General features: G+C 44.6%; 1 protein-coding gene across 1 annotated transcript in view; it reads left to right on the top strand.

Moving 5' to 3' along the window:
• The window catches only part of DNHD1 (dynein heavy chain domain 1), a 77,706-nt gene that overhangs the window by 33,579 nt on the left and 30,063 nt on the right, over positions 1-14,064 (top strand). Inside the window, 8 exon segments of the mRNA XM_032240583.1 lie at positions 429-587; positions 590-923; positions 7,470-7,597; positions 7,699-7,897; positions 8,297-8,391; positions 8,981-9,188; positions 13,503-13,628; positions 13,956-14,053. Of these exon segments, the coding sequence (XP_032096474.1) occupies positions 429-587; positions 590-923; positions 7,470-7,597; positions 7,699-7,897; positions 8,297-8,391; positions 8,981-9,188; positions 13,503-13,628; positions 13,956-14,053 (1,347 nt within the window).

A 14,064-nucleotide genomic window follows, 5' to 3' on the forward strand; every position in this document is an offset into this window, starting at 1 on the left:
GCTCAATAGCTCAGCACACTCTCTTCAGGTCTCTGCTGGGCTTCCAGCAGGGCTTGATGCTCTTAAACTGTGCTCACCTAGGTGATCTACCCTTGCCAATTCTTATCCTGTCCATGTGGCCCTCAGGTTCCTCATGTCACAGGGAGGCCCTGGTGTGATGAGAGAGTTCTGCTCTCTGTGACAGTCAGACAGAAAATTGTTGCCGTGTCATCAGGGTAATGGTGTGGTGGGTGAGAAGTGGACCCCTCACCAGAAAGATCTGGGTCAGAGAGGGATTTGATCCCAGATTGCCCCTGATTCCAGTTTGTTACAAGGCTGCAACTGGGTCTGGAGACTTCACTCCAAAAGGTGGGAGTTCCCCTTAGGGATAGGCCCAAAGAGGCATGTAGGGTTTTGGGGGTGCTGGTCTCATGCTGTAGTTCTTGCAGTTGAATGACGCCAATGAAAAGTACATCGAGCTGGAGGAGCGAATGGAATACATACGGGCACTTCATGAACTCATCCGCAACCACTTTAGCCTCTTCAGTGCTGAGAATGAAGCACTGGACATCTCGGTGAGAAGGCAATTCAGGGAGTCACCCATCCCTACCCCCACCCTTCTCCCCGACAGCCACATCTGTTCCACTGCCCTCTGCTTGCCCCATAGCTTCTGGATATGTGGGATGCATTTCAGTTTGAGAAAAGCCAGGCTTCAGAGTTCCTGCTCAACAAGCAACATTCCATCATGCCCAAGCTGCAGCAGCTGATGACAGCAGCATTGGCAGAGCTGGAAGCCCTGCTTGGGAAGGCCCTCTCTGGTCCCTTTATGGACCCCACACAAGATCAGAGGAGTACTGAGCACCAGCTCATCTCCCTAGAGCGTCAGTTCGAGAACACCGTCAGCGACCTCAGTGAACTGCACCACGCCTATGCCATCTTCACTGGTACTGAGGATCCCCACACTCTCCATTATCACTCTGTGATAGACCCCTCAACTGAAATAAGAGTTGGGACTCACAGTTCTGTGTCCTGTATGATACCAAGCAAGCCTTGGGAATCACATACCTTCACTGGTATCTTTTATAAATGAAAATTGCAGGATGAAAACATCATATATTGACCATGTCAGGTGTTATGCTTAGGGTGGGGATATAGGGGCTCACAGTCTGATAGGGAAAGCAAACAAGTGAATGTTCCATCAGAATGTGATGGGGTCAGGGGCTAAAAGCATGTGCAGGAGAAATGTAAGGGTGTCCTTATAGAACTTAGCCTTTGTGTAGCGCTGTTCAACACAGTCCTACCCCAGGCAGCAGGCCCCAGATAAGAGTAGGTCTTCATGCTCTAGCAGATGACTGCCTCCAGCCAATGTGGTATAGAGAGGAGGCTACTGAGGGCCCCACTAGTACACGGGAGGCGACCAGATCAGAACTATTGGTCTCATTTCTTCCATACAGTAATGCAGGTAAGCTGGTTCCCTTCTGTTCTTAAAGAACTTTGTGGGCTCTGAAAGGAGACCAGAGCAAATATAAGAGCCATTACCAAACAACTGAGACAGGATCTCAGGCTGGAGTGCAGTGTCATGATCACAGCTCACTGCAGCCTCAGCCTCTCAGGCTCAGGCGATCCTCCCACCTCAGCCTCCTGAGTAGCTGGGACTACAGGTGTGTGCCACCGTGCATGGCTAATTTTTGTATTTTTTTGTAGAGATGAGGACTCGCTATGTTGCCCAGGCTGGTCTTGAACTCCTGAACTCAGGCAGTCATTCTGTCACAGCCTCCCAAAGCACTGGGATTACAGGTGTAAGCCATAGCGCCTGGCCTTCCTTCCAGAACTCTTAGATGTATCTTGGATGTACTGGATCTCTCTTACTCATTTCTCTTATCTTCTTTATCAAATCACTCATTCCTTTATTCTTTTTCTCTGAGTTCTGAAAAAATGTTGTGAGCTTGTTTTATAAGCTTCTATTTCCTGTGGTATCACTTTATATTTCTATTGCATTTTAAAACACGTTTTGCATGTGTATGCATGCTTATGTACACATGTATATGCATGTATACTTACCAAAGTAAGTACAGTAATAAATTCTAAATTATTGAAGTAAAGGCATTTATTATCCATAACAATAATAAATAGATAAATCAATGAGAGAGAAATGAGGACTCATAGTTACAGTAAAATGCCAAGAACTGACTGGCAAATGTAGGAGGAAGGGTGGAGTAGGAAAATTATTATTTTGCAACCATCATGGTAATTGCTATATCAGGTAAGGATCAACAGATGCCAAATCTGGGGCAAATTTGATGAGGAGCAGAATATTTACACTATCTTAGAGGGTTTCTCCCAGAGATCCCTTATTAGTTGTAAAAAAAGAAAAAGGAACAATTAGTGGAGAAATCAGACAACAATTTGACCAGGTGACTAAAAATTAATATCACCAATGAAGGACATATGGATATCATATACCTTCAGATGTGATACTGGAGAAGGATACAATATCACTTATGCAGTAGTCCAGCTGAAAATGAGTATCATATTCAAAAATCATAAAAACACAACATGAAGCACTTTTTATGAACAACAAAATAATGGCAAAAAGGGACTGTATACTTCAACGATGTCTGTTACAAAAGAAAGGCTATGGAAATGTTCCAGATTTAAAAAAACTAAGAGGGTTAGGATTCGGCACTCTCAAAAAAAAAAGAAAAGAAAGAAAAAGGAAAAAAAAGCTAAGAGACATGACAAATGCAGTATTTGACCCTGGACCAGATGCTGTAATTGAGGCAAAAAAAAAAAATACTATCTATGATATTGTTAGGTCAACTAATGAAATATGGACAGTAGATTAAAATATTTTATCAATATAATATATGAAATTCTGAGTTGCACTGTGGTTATGTAAAAGAATATCCCTATTTTTAGGAAATGCATACTTTGAGTATTTATGTAACATGCCCTTTAATAGTTCAGAAAAAAATTGTGTGTGTGTGTGTGTGTGTGTGTGTGTGTGTATACATACACATGCCCATGCACAGAGCATGTTAATGCAAATGATAAAGCAAATGGGTAAAATGTCAACAAAAGTCAAAGATAAACAGTATAGAGATATATCGATAACTATGAAAGTTAAAAGACACACAACTTTTTTTTTTACTATTTTTTTCCTACAACTTAAAAAATTGGAACTCATTTTCAGATAAAAAGTTTTAAAACGCATAGAAATTATTAAGTGGATACCAAAAAATGTCCATCAAAGGACATTTGCTCTTAATCCCCAGTTTGCCTTTGTCTTTTCCTGTGTTTGGAGATATCATGTCTGCTCTTTCTTACAGATAAAGTTGTTTATTTGTCCAATATTTGATGTAGGAACAGCTGCTGTCAAAGATTTTTTTAAGAGTGGCAGATTTGGCCGGGCGCGGTGGCTCACACCTGTAATCCCAGCACTTTGGGAGGCCGAGGCAGGTGGATCACGAGGTCAAGAGATCGAGACCATCCTGGTCAACATGGTGAAACCCCGTCTCTACTAAAAATACAAAAAATTAGCTGGGCATGGTGGCGCATGCCTGTAATCCCAGCTACTCAGGAGGCTGAGGCAGGAGAATTGCCTGAACCCAGGAGGCAGAGGTTGCGGTGAGCCGAGATCGCGCCATTGCACTCCAGCCTGGGTAACAAGAGTAAAACTCCATCTCAAAAAAAAAAAAAAAAGAAAGAAAGAAAGAGTGGCAGATTTATTAAGATGGAATGAAAGCATTAATTATATCCTGAATGAATGTAAATAACACTGGAAAATATGAGGCCTAGAAAATAAAGATTATTAATAACACCATAGAAATAATATATAAAGATGTTAGCATGGAGTTGGGCTGTTGAAATACTTTAAAATATGTGTATATATATATATATATTTTTTTTTTTTTTTTTGAATTGTACTTTAGATTCTGGGGTACATGTGCAGATCATGCAGAATTGTTGCATAGGTACATACATAGCAATGTGGTTTACTGCCTCCATCCCCCCATCACCTATATTTGGCATTTCTCCCCAAGTTATCCCTCCCCAACCTCCTGCCCCATCCTGTCCCTCCCCTAGTCCCCCAACAACCAACCCCAGTGTGTGATGCTCCCCTCCCTGTGTCCATGTGTTTTCATTGTTCAACACCCGCCTATGGGTGAGAACATGACATGTTTGATTTTCTGTTCTTGTGTCAGTTTGCCAAGAATGATGGTTTCCAGATTCATCCATGTCCCTACAAAGGACACAAATGCATCGTTTTTTATGGCTGCATAGTATTCCATGGTGTGTATGTGCCACATTTTCCTTGTCCAGTCTATCATCAATGGGCATTTGGATTGGTTCCAGCTCTTTGCTGTTGTAAACAGTGCCACAGTGAACATATGTATGCATGTGTCTTTATAATAGAATGATTTATAATCCTGTAGATATATAACCAGTAATGGGATTGCTAGGTCAAATGGAATTTCTATTTCTAGGTCCTTGAGGAGTCGCCACACTGTCTTCCACAGTGGTTGAACTAATTTATACTCCCACCAACAGTGTAAAAGTGTTCCTATTTGTCCACATCCTCTCCAGCATCTGTTGTCTCCAGATTTTTTAATGATCACCATTCTAACTGGCATGAGATGGTATCTCAGCGAGGTTTTGATTTGCATTTCTTTAATGACCAGTGATGATAAGCATTTTTTTCATGCTTATATATGTCTTATATATGTCTTCTTTTGGAAAGCATCTGTTCATGTCCTTCACCCACTTTTGAATGGGTTTGTTTGTTTGTTTCTTGTAAATCTGTTTTAGTTCTTTGTAGATTCTGGATATTAGCCCTTTGTCAGATGGGTAGATTGCAAAAATTTTTTCCCATTCTGTTGGTTGCTGGTTTACTCTAATGATTGTTGCCTTTGCTGTACAGAAGCTCTGGGGTTTCTTTGCTTTGGGTTAGAACATGTTCTTTTAGCTCAGAGAAGTTTGTTATTGCCCACCTTCTGAAGCCTGTTTCTATCAATTCATCAGACTCATTCTCCATCCAGCCTTGTTCCTTTCCTGGTATAGAGTTGTGATCACTTGGAGGAGGGGAGGTGTTCTGGTTTTTGGCATTTTCATCCTTTTTGGGCTGGTTTCTTCCCATCTTTGTGGATTTATCTACCTGTGGTCTTTGTAGTTGGTGACTTTTGGATGGGGTCTCTGAGCGGATGTCCTTTTTGTTGATGTTGAAGTTATTTCTTTCTGTTTTTTAGTTTTCCTTCTAACCGTCAGGCTCCTCTGCTGTAGCCTGCTAGATGTCCACTCCAGACCCTGCTTGCCTGGGGATCACCTGTGGGGGCTACAGAACAGTAATGATTGTTGACAGTTTCTTCTTCTGTTATCTTCGTCCCAGAAGGGTACCTGCCAGATGTCAGCCTGACGTCTCCTTTATAAGGTATCTTTTTGGATATACAGGGGTCAGGGAGCTGCTTGAGGAGACAGTCTCCTTTATAGGAGCTCAAGTGCTGAGCTGGGAGCCCTGTTGTTCTGTTCAGAGCTACTGGGCAGGTACCTTTAAGTCTGCTGCAGCAGAACTCATAAACACGTTTTTCCCCGGGTGCTCTGTCCTGGTGGGGCTTTATTTATAAGTTCCTGACATGCTGCTGCCTTTTTTCAGAGATGCCCTGCCCAACAAGGTGGTAGTCTAGCCACAGTCTGCCAGCAGAGGCATTACTGAGTTGCTGTGGGGTCTGCCCAGCTGCTGTGTGAACTTCCTGTTAGAACTACCGCGGTAATGGTGGTCTGCCTCAGTAATGGTGGACTGCCTCAGTAAAGGCAGATTGCCTTGCCTCAGTAATGGCAGACTGCCTCAGTAATGGCAGATTACCTGGGTAGTGGCAGATTGCCTTGGTAATGGCTGAAGCCATTCCCCCTCTGAGCTGGACTGTCCTGGGTCCAGCAGCGCTTGCTACGAAACTCTCAATCCTGAGAGTTTCAGATTGCTGGTCTTTTGAGGGGTGGGACCCGCTGAACCAGATCACCTGGCTCCCTGTTTCAGCCCCCTTTATTTCAGTTGAATGTTGAAATGGCCGCCCGGATTTGTGTGAATTTTTATGCGGACACCTGCAGCGCCAGCTGAAACAGCCGTGCTGGAAACTTGTGGTGCTTTTTAGCCCCAGAATCTCCTTGTCTGTGGTCAGTAAAAACTCATTTGGAAATGCAGTGATCACTCACTCTCTGTGTTCTTCTTCCTGGGAAGTGCATGCCAGAGCTGTTCCTATTTAGCCATCTTGGATCTCTCCTTGCTATCAAAGATTATATGAGACTCTAGCCATATCTTTTGTGTTTAAACAGAGAAAGACTGGAAGAGTTTAGATTTCCTGTCATTTGACTTTTTGTCAGATCAGAGCTTTGATAGCCTAGTGATTCCAGCTTTTTAATATTCTGAGATCTCCACAATGGATGATGTGCACACATGTGTAAGATGCACGAGTCCCAGCATTTAGGTGTGGCTTTATCACTTTTTGTCCCACTCAAGAAAGTAAACTGGAGTTCAAGTTGATGAGATGTCTGTTGTCTTTTAAGGGAATTGCAAACCTCGGCACTATAATTATTAATTATAAATTACTTTTGACACATATCTCACAACTGACTATAAGTAATTGATTAAGAACTAATGTAGTACCCTGTGAGATGAAGGGTTGGAGGATAATTGCCAGAGGCAAACACAACAGGTCCCCTATGTGGGCCAGATATTTTTTCATATTCATCTTGCTGAAATTTCTCTTGGGCTGACAGTTCATTCATTCATTCATTCATTCAACACATATTTGTTGACCCTATGATGTATAGTAGGCTTGAGGTACACTAGTGAACAAATGACAAAACCTTTCCTTAATGAACCCAAACTTCTAGTTGGGAGAGAAAGACAATAAACAACGATGCATAACCAAACTCTGTAGTGTATAGAAAAGAGATAAGTGATAGAGAAAAAAATAGAACAGAGTAAGAGGGGTTGGGAATGCCAGGGAGCGTAGCTAGGAATTTTTAACCGGATAAACTGCATAGGCCTCATTAAGAAGGTGGTGTTTGAACAAGGACTTGAAGTTGGTGAGGGCATGAGCCATGTGATTCTCTGAAGGAGGAGTGTTCCAGAAAGAATAAACTGCAAGTCAAAGGCCCTTAGCAGGAGGAAGCATGCCTGGTGCATCTCAGCAATAGTAAAGAGTCCAATGTGACTAGAATGGAGTGAGATGGAAACTAATAAAAGAGGACCTCTTCCCTTTCACTGCCATCTCATTTTCCCAGGTGGTCTTTCCTTGGAGTAACTGTTCCTTGGATTAACCCTACCTCTATTGTTGAGCCGAACAATTTGGAACTCCACTTCCCCCACCCCAACCATCACTTTCTGGATGCTACCTTCTGTCATTATGAGCTCATGACTGATCATTCTGCCACCCCCCCAACACACACACATACTGCAAGTAGCCCAGGTCTCAATCAGCCTTCCCTCACAGGGGATGAGACTCCTCTGCCCTTGCCAATCTGTGGGACACGTCCTATTGTGCAGCAGCAGCACATCTGGCACCTGTACCGAGTCATCTCTGAAAACATCAGCGAGTGGAAGTGCATGGCTTTTGGCAAGGTGCTGACACCATTCCTTGGAGCTCTTGCCTGGGAGTGGACGACTACAGTGGTGGGGGTGGGGAAGAGTCTCGAGCTGACAGTCAGCCCTTTTCCCTGCAGTTCAGCCTAGCTATGGCCCAGGAGAAGACAGAGGGCTGGCTGACGGAGGCAGCGCGCATGAGCTCAACCCTGGGGCTGCACAGCCCGGTGCTGCAGCACTGCATGCGCATGCTGGGGGAGTTTCGCAGCTGCCTGCCCCTGCTGGCCAAGCTGGGCAGCCTCCACCCACAGAGCCTCAACTGCCAAGGTCTCCTGCGAGGTATGTTTGATTAATGTCAGAGGAGGGGGAAAGGGAAATATATAGGGGTTAGAGTGATGCAGCAACTCAGTTTCCTGCTGCTCCTGCTGGAAACACCTTTCCTCCCCACATTTCTCCCTGCCTTTCTCACATATTTCAATCTCTTTTCCCCGATGGGGACAAAACTTTTTTACCTGCCTCACTGCATCCTCTCTGCTGATGGTGGCTGGGCTTGGGCTGGGGCCTTAGCTCTGGGCTCTGAGTTGTGCTCTAGATCTTGGGTTCTAAGCTGTTGGCTCTGTGTTGTGCTCTGAGATCTGCTATCTGGGGTGTGAGCTGAGCTGGGTTCTGGGATATGGGATATGGGCTGGACTCTGCCACATACTGGATGTTGCTCTGACTTGTTTTCTCTACCTTCAGCCCTCGGGCTGGGCAGTCACCAAACTATAGAACTCCTAACGCTGGGCAAGCTGCTTACTTATCCACTGCTGGAGTTTGCAGATCGAATCAACCAGGTGGGGCCCACAGTTAGAAAGCGAGGAAGAGGGTCCAAACCCAGGACCTGTAATAAAGCCAGTCAAGGCCCAGCAGCCCCTTGAGACATGAGGGTGGCGGGTGTTTGGCATGTGAATGAATGGGGAGTTGAGATTGCTAACCTGCCTGAAGGGTAGGAACAATTGATTTAAGTATCCAGATGGGGATCTCATGGGTGGTTCCAGACTCCCTGTGACTGAGAGTATATCCCCAATGGGAGAAGGAAGTAGATGGCAGCCCCAAACTTGTGGGTACACAGAATGACAGGTACCCCCCCCAACACTTATCTTGTCCCCAGAGAGCACGAGCTAATTGAGGTATTTGCTCAGCTGGAGCCTTGCAAAAGTGGGTGGGGGTTCCAAAGCAGTGACCCTGTGGCAAGGTAGTTAGATGCTGCTGTTGGCCTATGTTTGAAGCCTGATGGTCCTCCTCCCCCTTTGTCTCTGAGAACTCCACTCTCCTGGGCCCTGGCCCTTGAGTTCTGCCTTAGATCCAATCCCCAGGTCCCAGCTCCAAGCCTATCCCCTAAGCAGTTACCCACTCCTGGTTCCTGAGACCCAGCTCTTCCAGGTCTGGCAAAGTGAAAACGAACGAATTCATGCCCAAGAGACTATACGGCGGTTGCAGCAGTACTGGGAAGCACGCCAGCTGCGCCTGCTCAACTTCATCCTGAACGTACCCTATGAGCCCCCAGCCTCGGAGCGCTCCAAGAGGCAGATGCTCCGCAGCCCCCAGTGGGAGGTAGTGAGCAAAGACAGTGGCACCTTCATCCTCTCAGGTGAGACGCAGTCCTTGTGGCCCAATGAAAGCCTGCTGCTGAGGGCCATTTCCATCCACCATATCCATCAAGCCCTGCCAGATCTGGTTCTCTAGCCAGGGTCCATCCTTACAAGATAGCCTGAAACATTAGTCTGTTTTGAGACATTGCCTTCCATGTGGCCCCCTACTGTCTTAATGTCCTTGCTCCCCTCACCAGCTCTACCCAATGCCTGGGTCCTTCAGCCAAGGTCCACCCCTTTTGGGGTACAGTCAGAAATTCCTCATGGTCAGTTATCTCCACCTTTCAATGCTCTGTCCTCTAGATTGCACCCTACTGTCTGATTTTATGCTTCACTCATTCATTAATTCATTTCTTTATTATTTCCCTAATCAAACCTGCATCCTCTGTGCTAAATACAGGAGATCATGAGACTTACAGACAGCATCCCTGTCCCTCAGAAACTCCTGAGTCCAGTCAGAGATAGACCATAGTATAGGGATAAACACGATAGAGTACCTTACGGAGGGCAGTAGAATCTCAGAGAGAGGACCATCTCAAAGAACAGAGAGAAAATCAGAGAAGTCTTCTTTAAGCAGAGGCCTTGTGCTGACTTTTTGAAGGAGTAAGAGTTTGCCAAACTTGCCAGGTGAGGAGGGCAGACCAGACAAAAGGGACAGCATATACACAAGCATCCAAGGTGATATAGCTGGGGTATTGCCAATAGAGGAGCAATTTTCTTATTCAACACAATTGAGACCCAGTTGGTAAATCCAAAATACTAATGATGCATACATAGTTTAAGATTTTTACTTTAGCTTAAAATATATACACGTACATTTATTTACTAATCTTTTAACCTAATGACAAGAGTTTTTGTTTGATTTGAGAGTTCCTCACTGCCTTTCTTGCATTAGTGCATTGTCTACCATTTCTACTTTCACTTTCTGTAAAGTTGGGCGGCAACAGAAAGACACTTTTAAAGTCCCTGTGAAGGGAAGGGCCTTAGCTGCAGGACCCAGACACTGTGTGGAGAGAGAAAGGTGAGAAGAGGACTTCCAAGGAGATTAAGACAGTATGGGAGTTATATAGAAGACACTGTCTCAGAGTCCAGAGCTTTTCTAGGTTTTTATTATAAGTTCCCAATTTATAAAAATTGACTTGCTTATACCTAATAGCATATTTTTAATCACTTTGACTTTACTGAGGCTTTCTGTGGTTTCCATAGAAACAGCAAATTTTTTCCCACCAATATATAAGTGGTTGTTACAGTATTAGATTCAACTCTTTACTTAAAATCATAACAACTCACATAAATAGATTTGCAAACACATTCTAACTCTTAGTGAGCACACAATTTACCTAGTGGAAACAATATGTTTGGGTGTTCTAAAGAGTAGCTTGAAATCTGTGAGTTTCAATTCAGTTAGGGCTTTAGTCAGTATATTTGATGGTAACAATGGGGAGCATGCACTAAAAGAGCTTCTGTTTCTCTATGGCTGGATCCCAAAGAATAGTGGAGGAGGGGATGGTGCAGATGGAACTGGAGAGGGTTAGATCATGCAAAGTCTTATGGGCTACATTAAGAATTTACTCAGGCTGGGCACAGTGGCTCACACCTACAATCCCAGCACTTTGGAAAGCCAAGCCAGGTGGATCATGAGGCCAGGAGTTCGAGACCAGTGTGACCAACATGGTGAAACCCCATTTGTACTGAAAATACAAAAATTAGCTGGGTGTGGCGGCACACACCTTTAATCCCAGCTACTCAGGAGGCTGAGGCAGAAAAATTGCTTGAACCTGGGAGGTGGAAGTTGTGGTGAGCAAAGATCATGCCACTGCACTCCAGCCTGGGCAACAGACGGAGACTCCAACTAAAAAAAAAAAAAAAAAAAAAAAAAAAAAGAATGTACTCAATAACATGAAAACAACAGAGAATCACTGCATGTTTTTTTGTGGGGTAGTAACATCATCATATTTTAGTTTAACAACATTCTGGTTTCAATATGGAGAATGGATTGAAGGGAGACAAAGAAATGCAATTGAAAGATCAGTTAAGGGACAACTGGTATAATCCAAGTGAAAAATAGTAGTGGTCTAGACTAGGAAAGTAGCAATGGGGAAAGAAAAGTGGATGTACTAAAGCTATGTAGGACTCAACTAGGCAAGATGTGTAATTGGTTCAACTTCTGCAGGGAGGAGAATGTAGGTCCTTTCCATTCTAATATAGATGTTCCTTATTACCCAAATTCTTTATCCTTATCACCTCTTTATGCCCAGTATTTGGCTAGTGATGCCTTTTCCAGCCATTTGCAGCACATTGATAAATGGTACCCAGCCTCCTTTTTCACATCTCCCTTACCAAGGACTCATAAGTTTTGGTGTTGACTGACACCAAGGCTGGATGTCTGCAGTTAACATCTGCACCAAGATTGAAAGGAGATTCTCTTCCCACTTTTGTCCTGAGCACATTTTATGCGAATCCATTTGCCCATTTCTGACCCTGGTTCCACACTTTGCCAATCTGCTCCTACTTGATCTCTGCCACTTTTCTGCCTCATCCTTAGATTTCTCTGCTACTAAAAGCAATAAATAAAAATTCATAGTACAGAGTAAAGGCTCTGGATAGTCTGGGCCTTGGGCTATCTGTGAGCATACATTCAGATGCCAGCCTGGGTACTACAAGTCTTTACTTGAGCTCACAGCCCCTCCTCCACCTTTGCTCCTTTTCACTTCCCCCTTCTCTCTCTCAAGCTAGCATTTGCATCAAACACTTGTATGGCTGAGGTTTTCCCCTATGGGTTCTCTCCTTTCTCTGCACTAGGCTTTCTTCTCCTGTTAACTCAGGGCATGTTAACCAAGGACCACATCTTTGTAGTGGCCACACACCATGAAGCTGGTGACTTCATTCGCCCAAACAATCACAAATGATGGACTTCTTATGTATTTAATTCTTGCCTCAGGAAGACAGGTTGTTACAGGGCTGGGCACACCTACAAATCATTAATCTCCCTTTTAGATTCTTAACCAAATGAGAACAAGGATATATATGAAAATGAAAGTATAATATTGGAACCATCACCCCCAAGGAAGTTTGTGCTTTTTATATATCATGTTGGAAGAAACAGCTTGGATCTAGGTCAAGTGAGACTTCATGCCACGTCATCAAAAGCTTCCCCAAATTAGTTGAGAGCTTGAGGTCTATGTAGATACGCAGAGGGAAGCTGAAGTACACTTACACAGGTAGCTGTGTGGAGGCCTGTGGCCACCTCATATCCCATAGAACATAAAAGATGGGTGTCTTTGCCTCCTCACATGGGGAGGAGTAAGTAAAGGAGATATAGGGGCTAAAAGCATTAGTCCAGGGCTGTTTTCTCTAGACAGTGGAGTAAAAGTTTTGTCACTCTGAGGGAAGGATAATGAGTTTTCTTCATACCAGGGGTGTTTGGAGAGTCCTACATCTGTCTGAATAAACCTTGCTTGATTCTCCTCTCATTTTTACCCGTTAGTGTTCCCACCTCATTTCCAGCCCTAGTCTCACCATGCACTTGTGGCATAATGGGATGACTCTTTAAGCAGCACCAGGGAGCCAAGTGCTAACGCTATGAGAGAAAGTTTGTTCTCAGCTTCTCTACTAGGACCCCTTTTATGACAGAATGGACATTCTTGCTATAGAAATATTATGTAGGGACCTGGAGCCATTGAGCCCTCTTCCCAGGCTAGAGGCTCTAGTTCTTAGAAAGAACTTCGATGGCGTTAGGTGGATACTCATAACAGCTAACCAGGGAAATCAGCTGGCCTGGAATCTGCCCACAGTGCCTTGGGAAAGGAGGAGTTTCTTCTCTTACTGTTTTGAGACCCCAGTGCTTTAGTGGTTCTACATATTGACTGATGCAATCCTTAAAGACAGAAAGGGCAATCGGGCTCAGTGGCTCACACCTGTAATCCCAGCACATTGAGAGGCCAAGGTGGGTGGATCACTTGAGGTCGGGAGTTTGAGGGCAGCCTGGCCAACATGGTGAAACACCATCTTTACTAAACATACAAAAAATTAGCCAGGCGTGGTGGCAAACACCTGTAATCTCAGCTAATCAGGAGGTTGAGGCAGTTGAATTGCATGAACCTGGGAAGTGTAGTGCAGTGAGCCAAGATCGTGCCATTGCACTCCAGGCTGGGCCACAAAGCGAGACTTTGTCTCAAAGAAAAGAAAAGAAAGAAAGGGCATCAAGGTCTCTGTAACTGTCTCTCCTGGAAGGTCACCCTGGTCTGCTCTTCCCTGCCCCAGCCTCTGCCCTTGCTCCATCTGACTACCAGCTCAAGCTTTTTCTGTCTTAGATTACAACAACCTGAAGGATTCCATCCAGGAAAGTCTTCAGGTGTTGCTCAAGATCCTGGCCATCCAAAAGTCAGGAGACTTAAACAAAATAGCTTTGGAGTGGGTGGCCATCATGCATGACCTGGGTAAGTGCCGGCCTCTAGCTGGGCTGATGGGTGAGACCTGAGGCAGGATGTCCCAGAGGGATGGGTGTGAGAGGTGGAGGTTGGGTGGGAGAAGATATGAAGAACAGAGTGAGGACTTCCTTCAGGGCTGTTTCTTGGAATAAAGGGATCAGGTTTTTATTCACAGAGAAAGTTTTTTCCCCCTCAGGCAAGGTCCCTGAGTCCTGCTGGGCAGAGTATTTTGCTTGGGCTAGTTGGGTACCTGAGAGATCAGGAGTAGGGTGGACTCCCTTGCAGAAGGTAGAACCCTAGTGTTTCCCACCAGCATTTCTCTGGCTGCTTACACAGGTGCCCTGCTGGAGGTGTGGGTGACTTTCCAGCAGAAGTGGATTTTTCTGAATAAAGTTCTGCATGAGATGAAGATTCAGTTTCCTAGTGCTGACCTGGTAGGGAAGGG

Source organism: Sapajus apella, unplaced genomic scaffold, assembly GCF_009761245.1.
Source record: "Sapajus apella isolate SASKATOON/1434 unplaced genomic scaffold, GSC_monkey_1.0 scaffold47, whole genome shotgun sequence".
Taxonomy (NCBI): domain Eukaryota; kingdom Metazoa; phylum Chordata; class Mammalia; order Primates; family Cebidae; genus Sapajus; species Sapajus apella.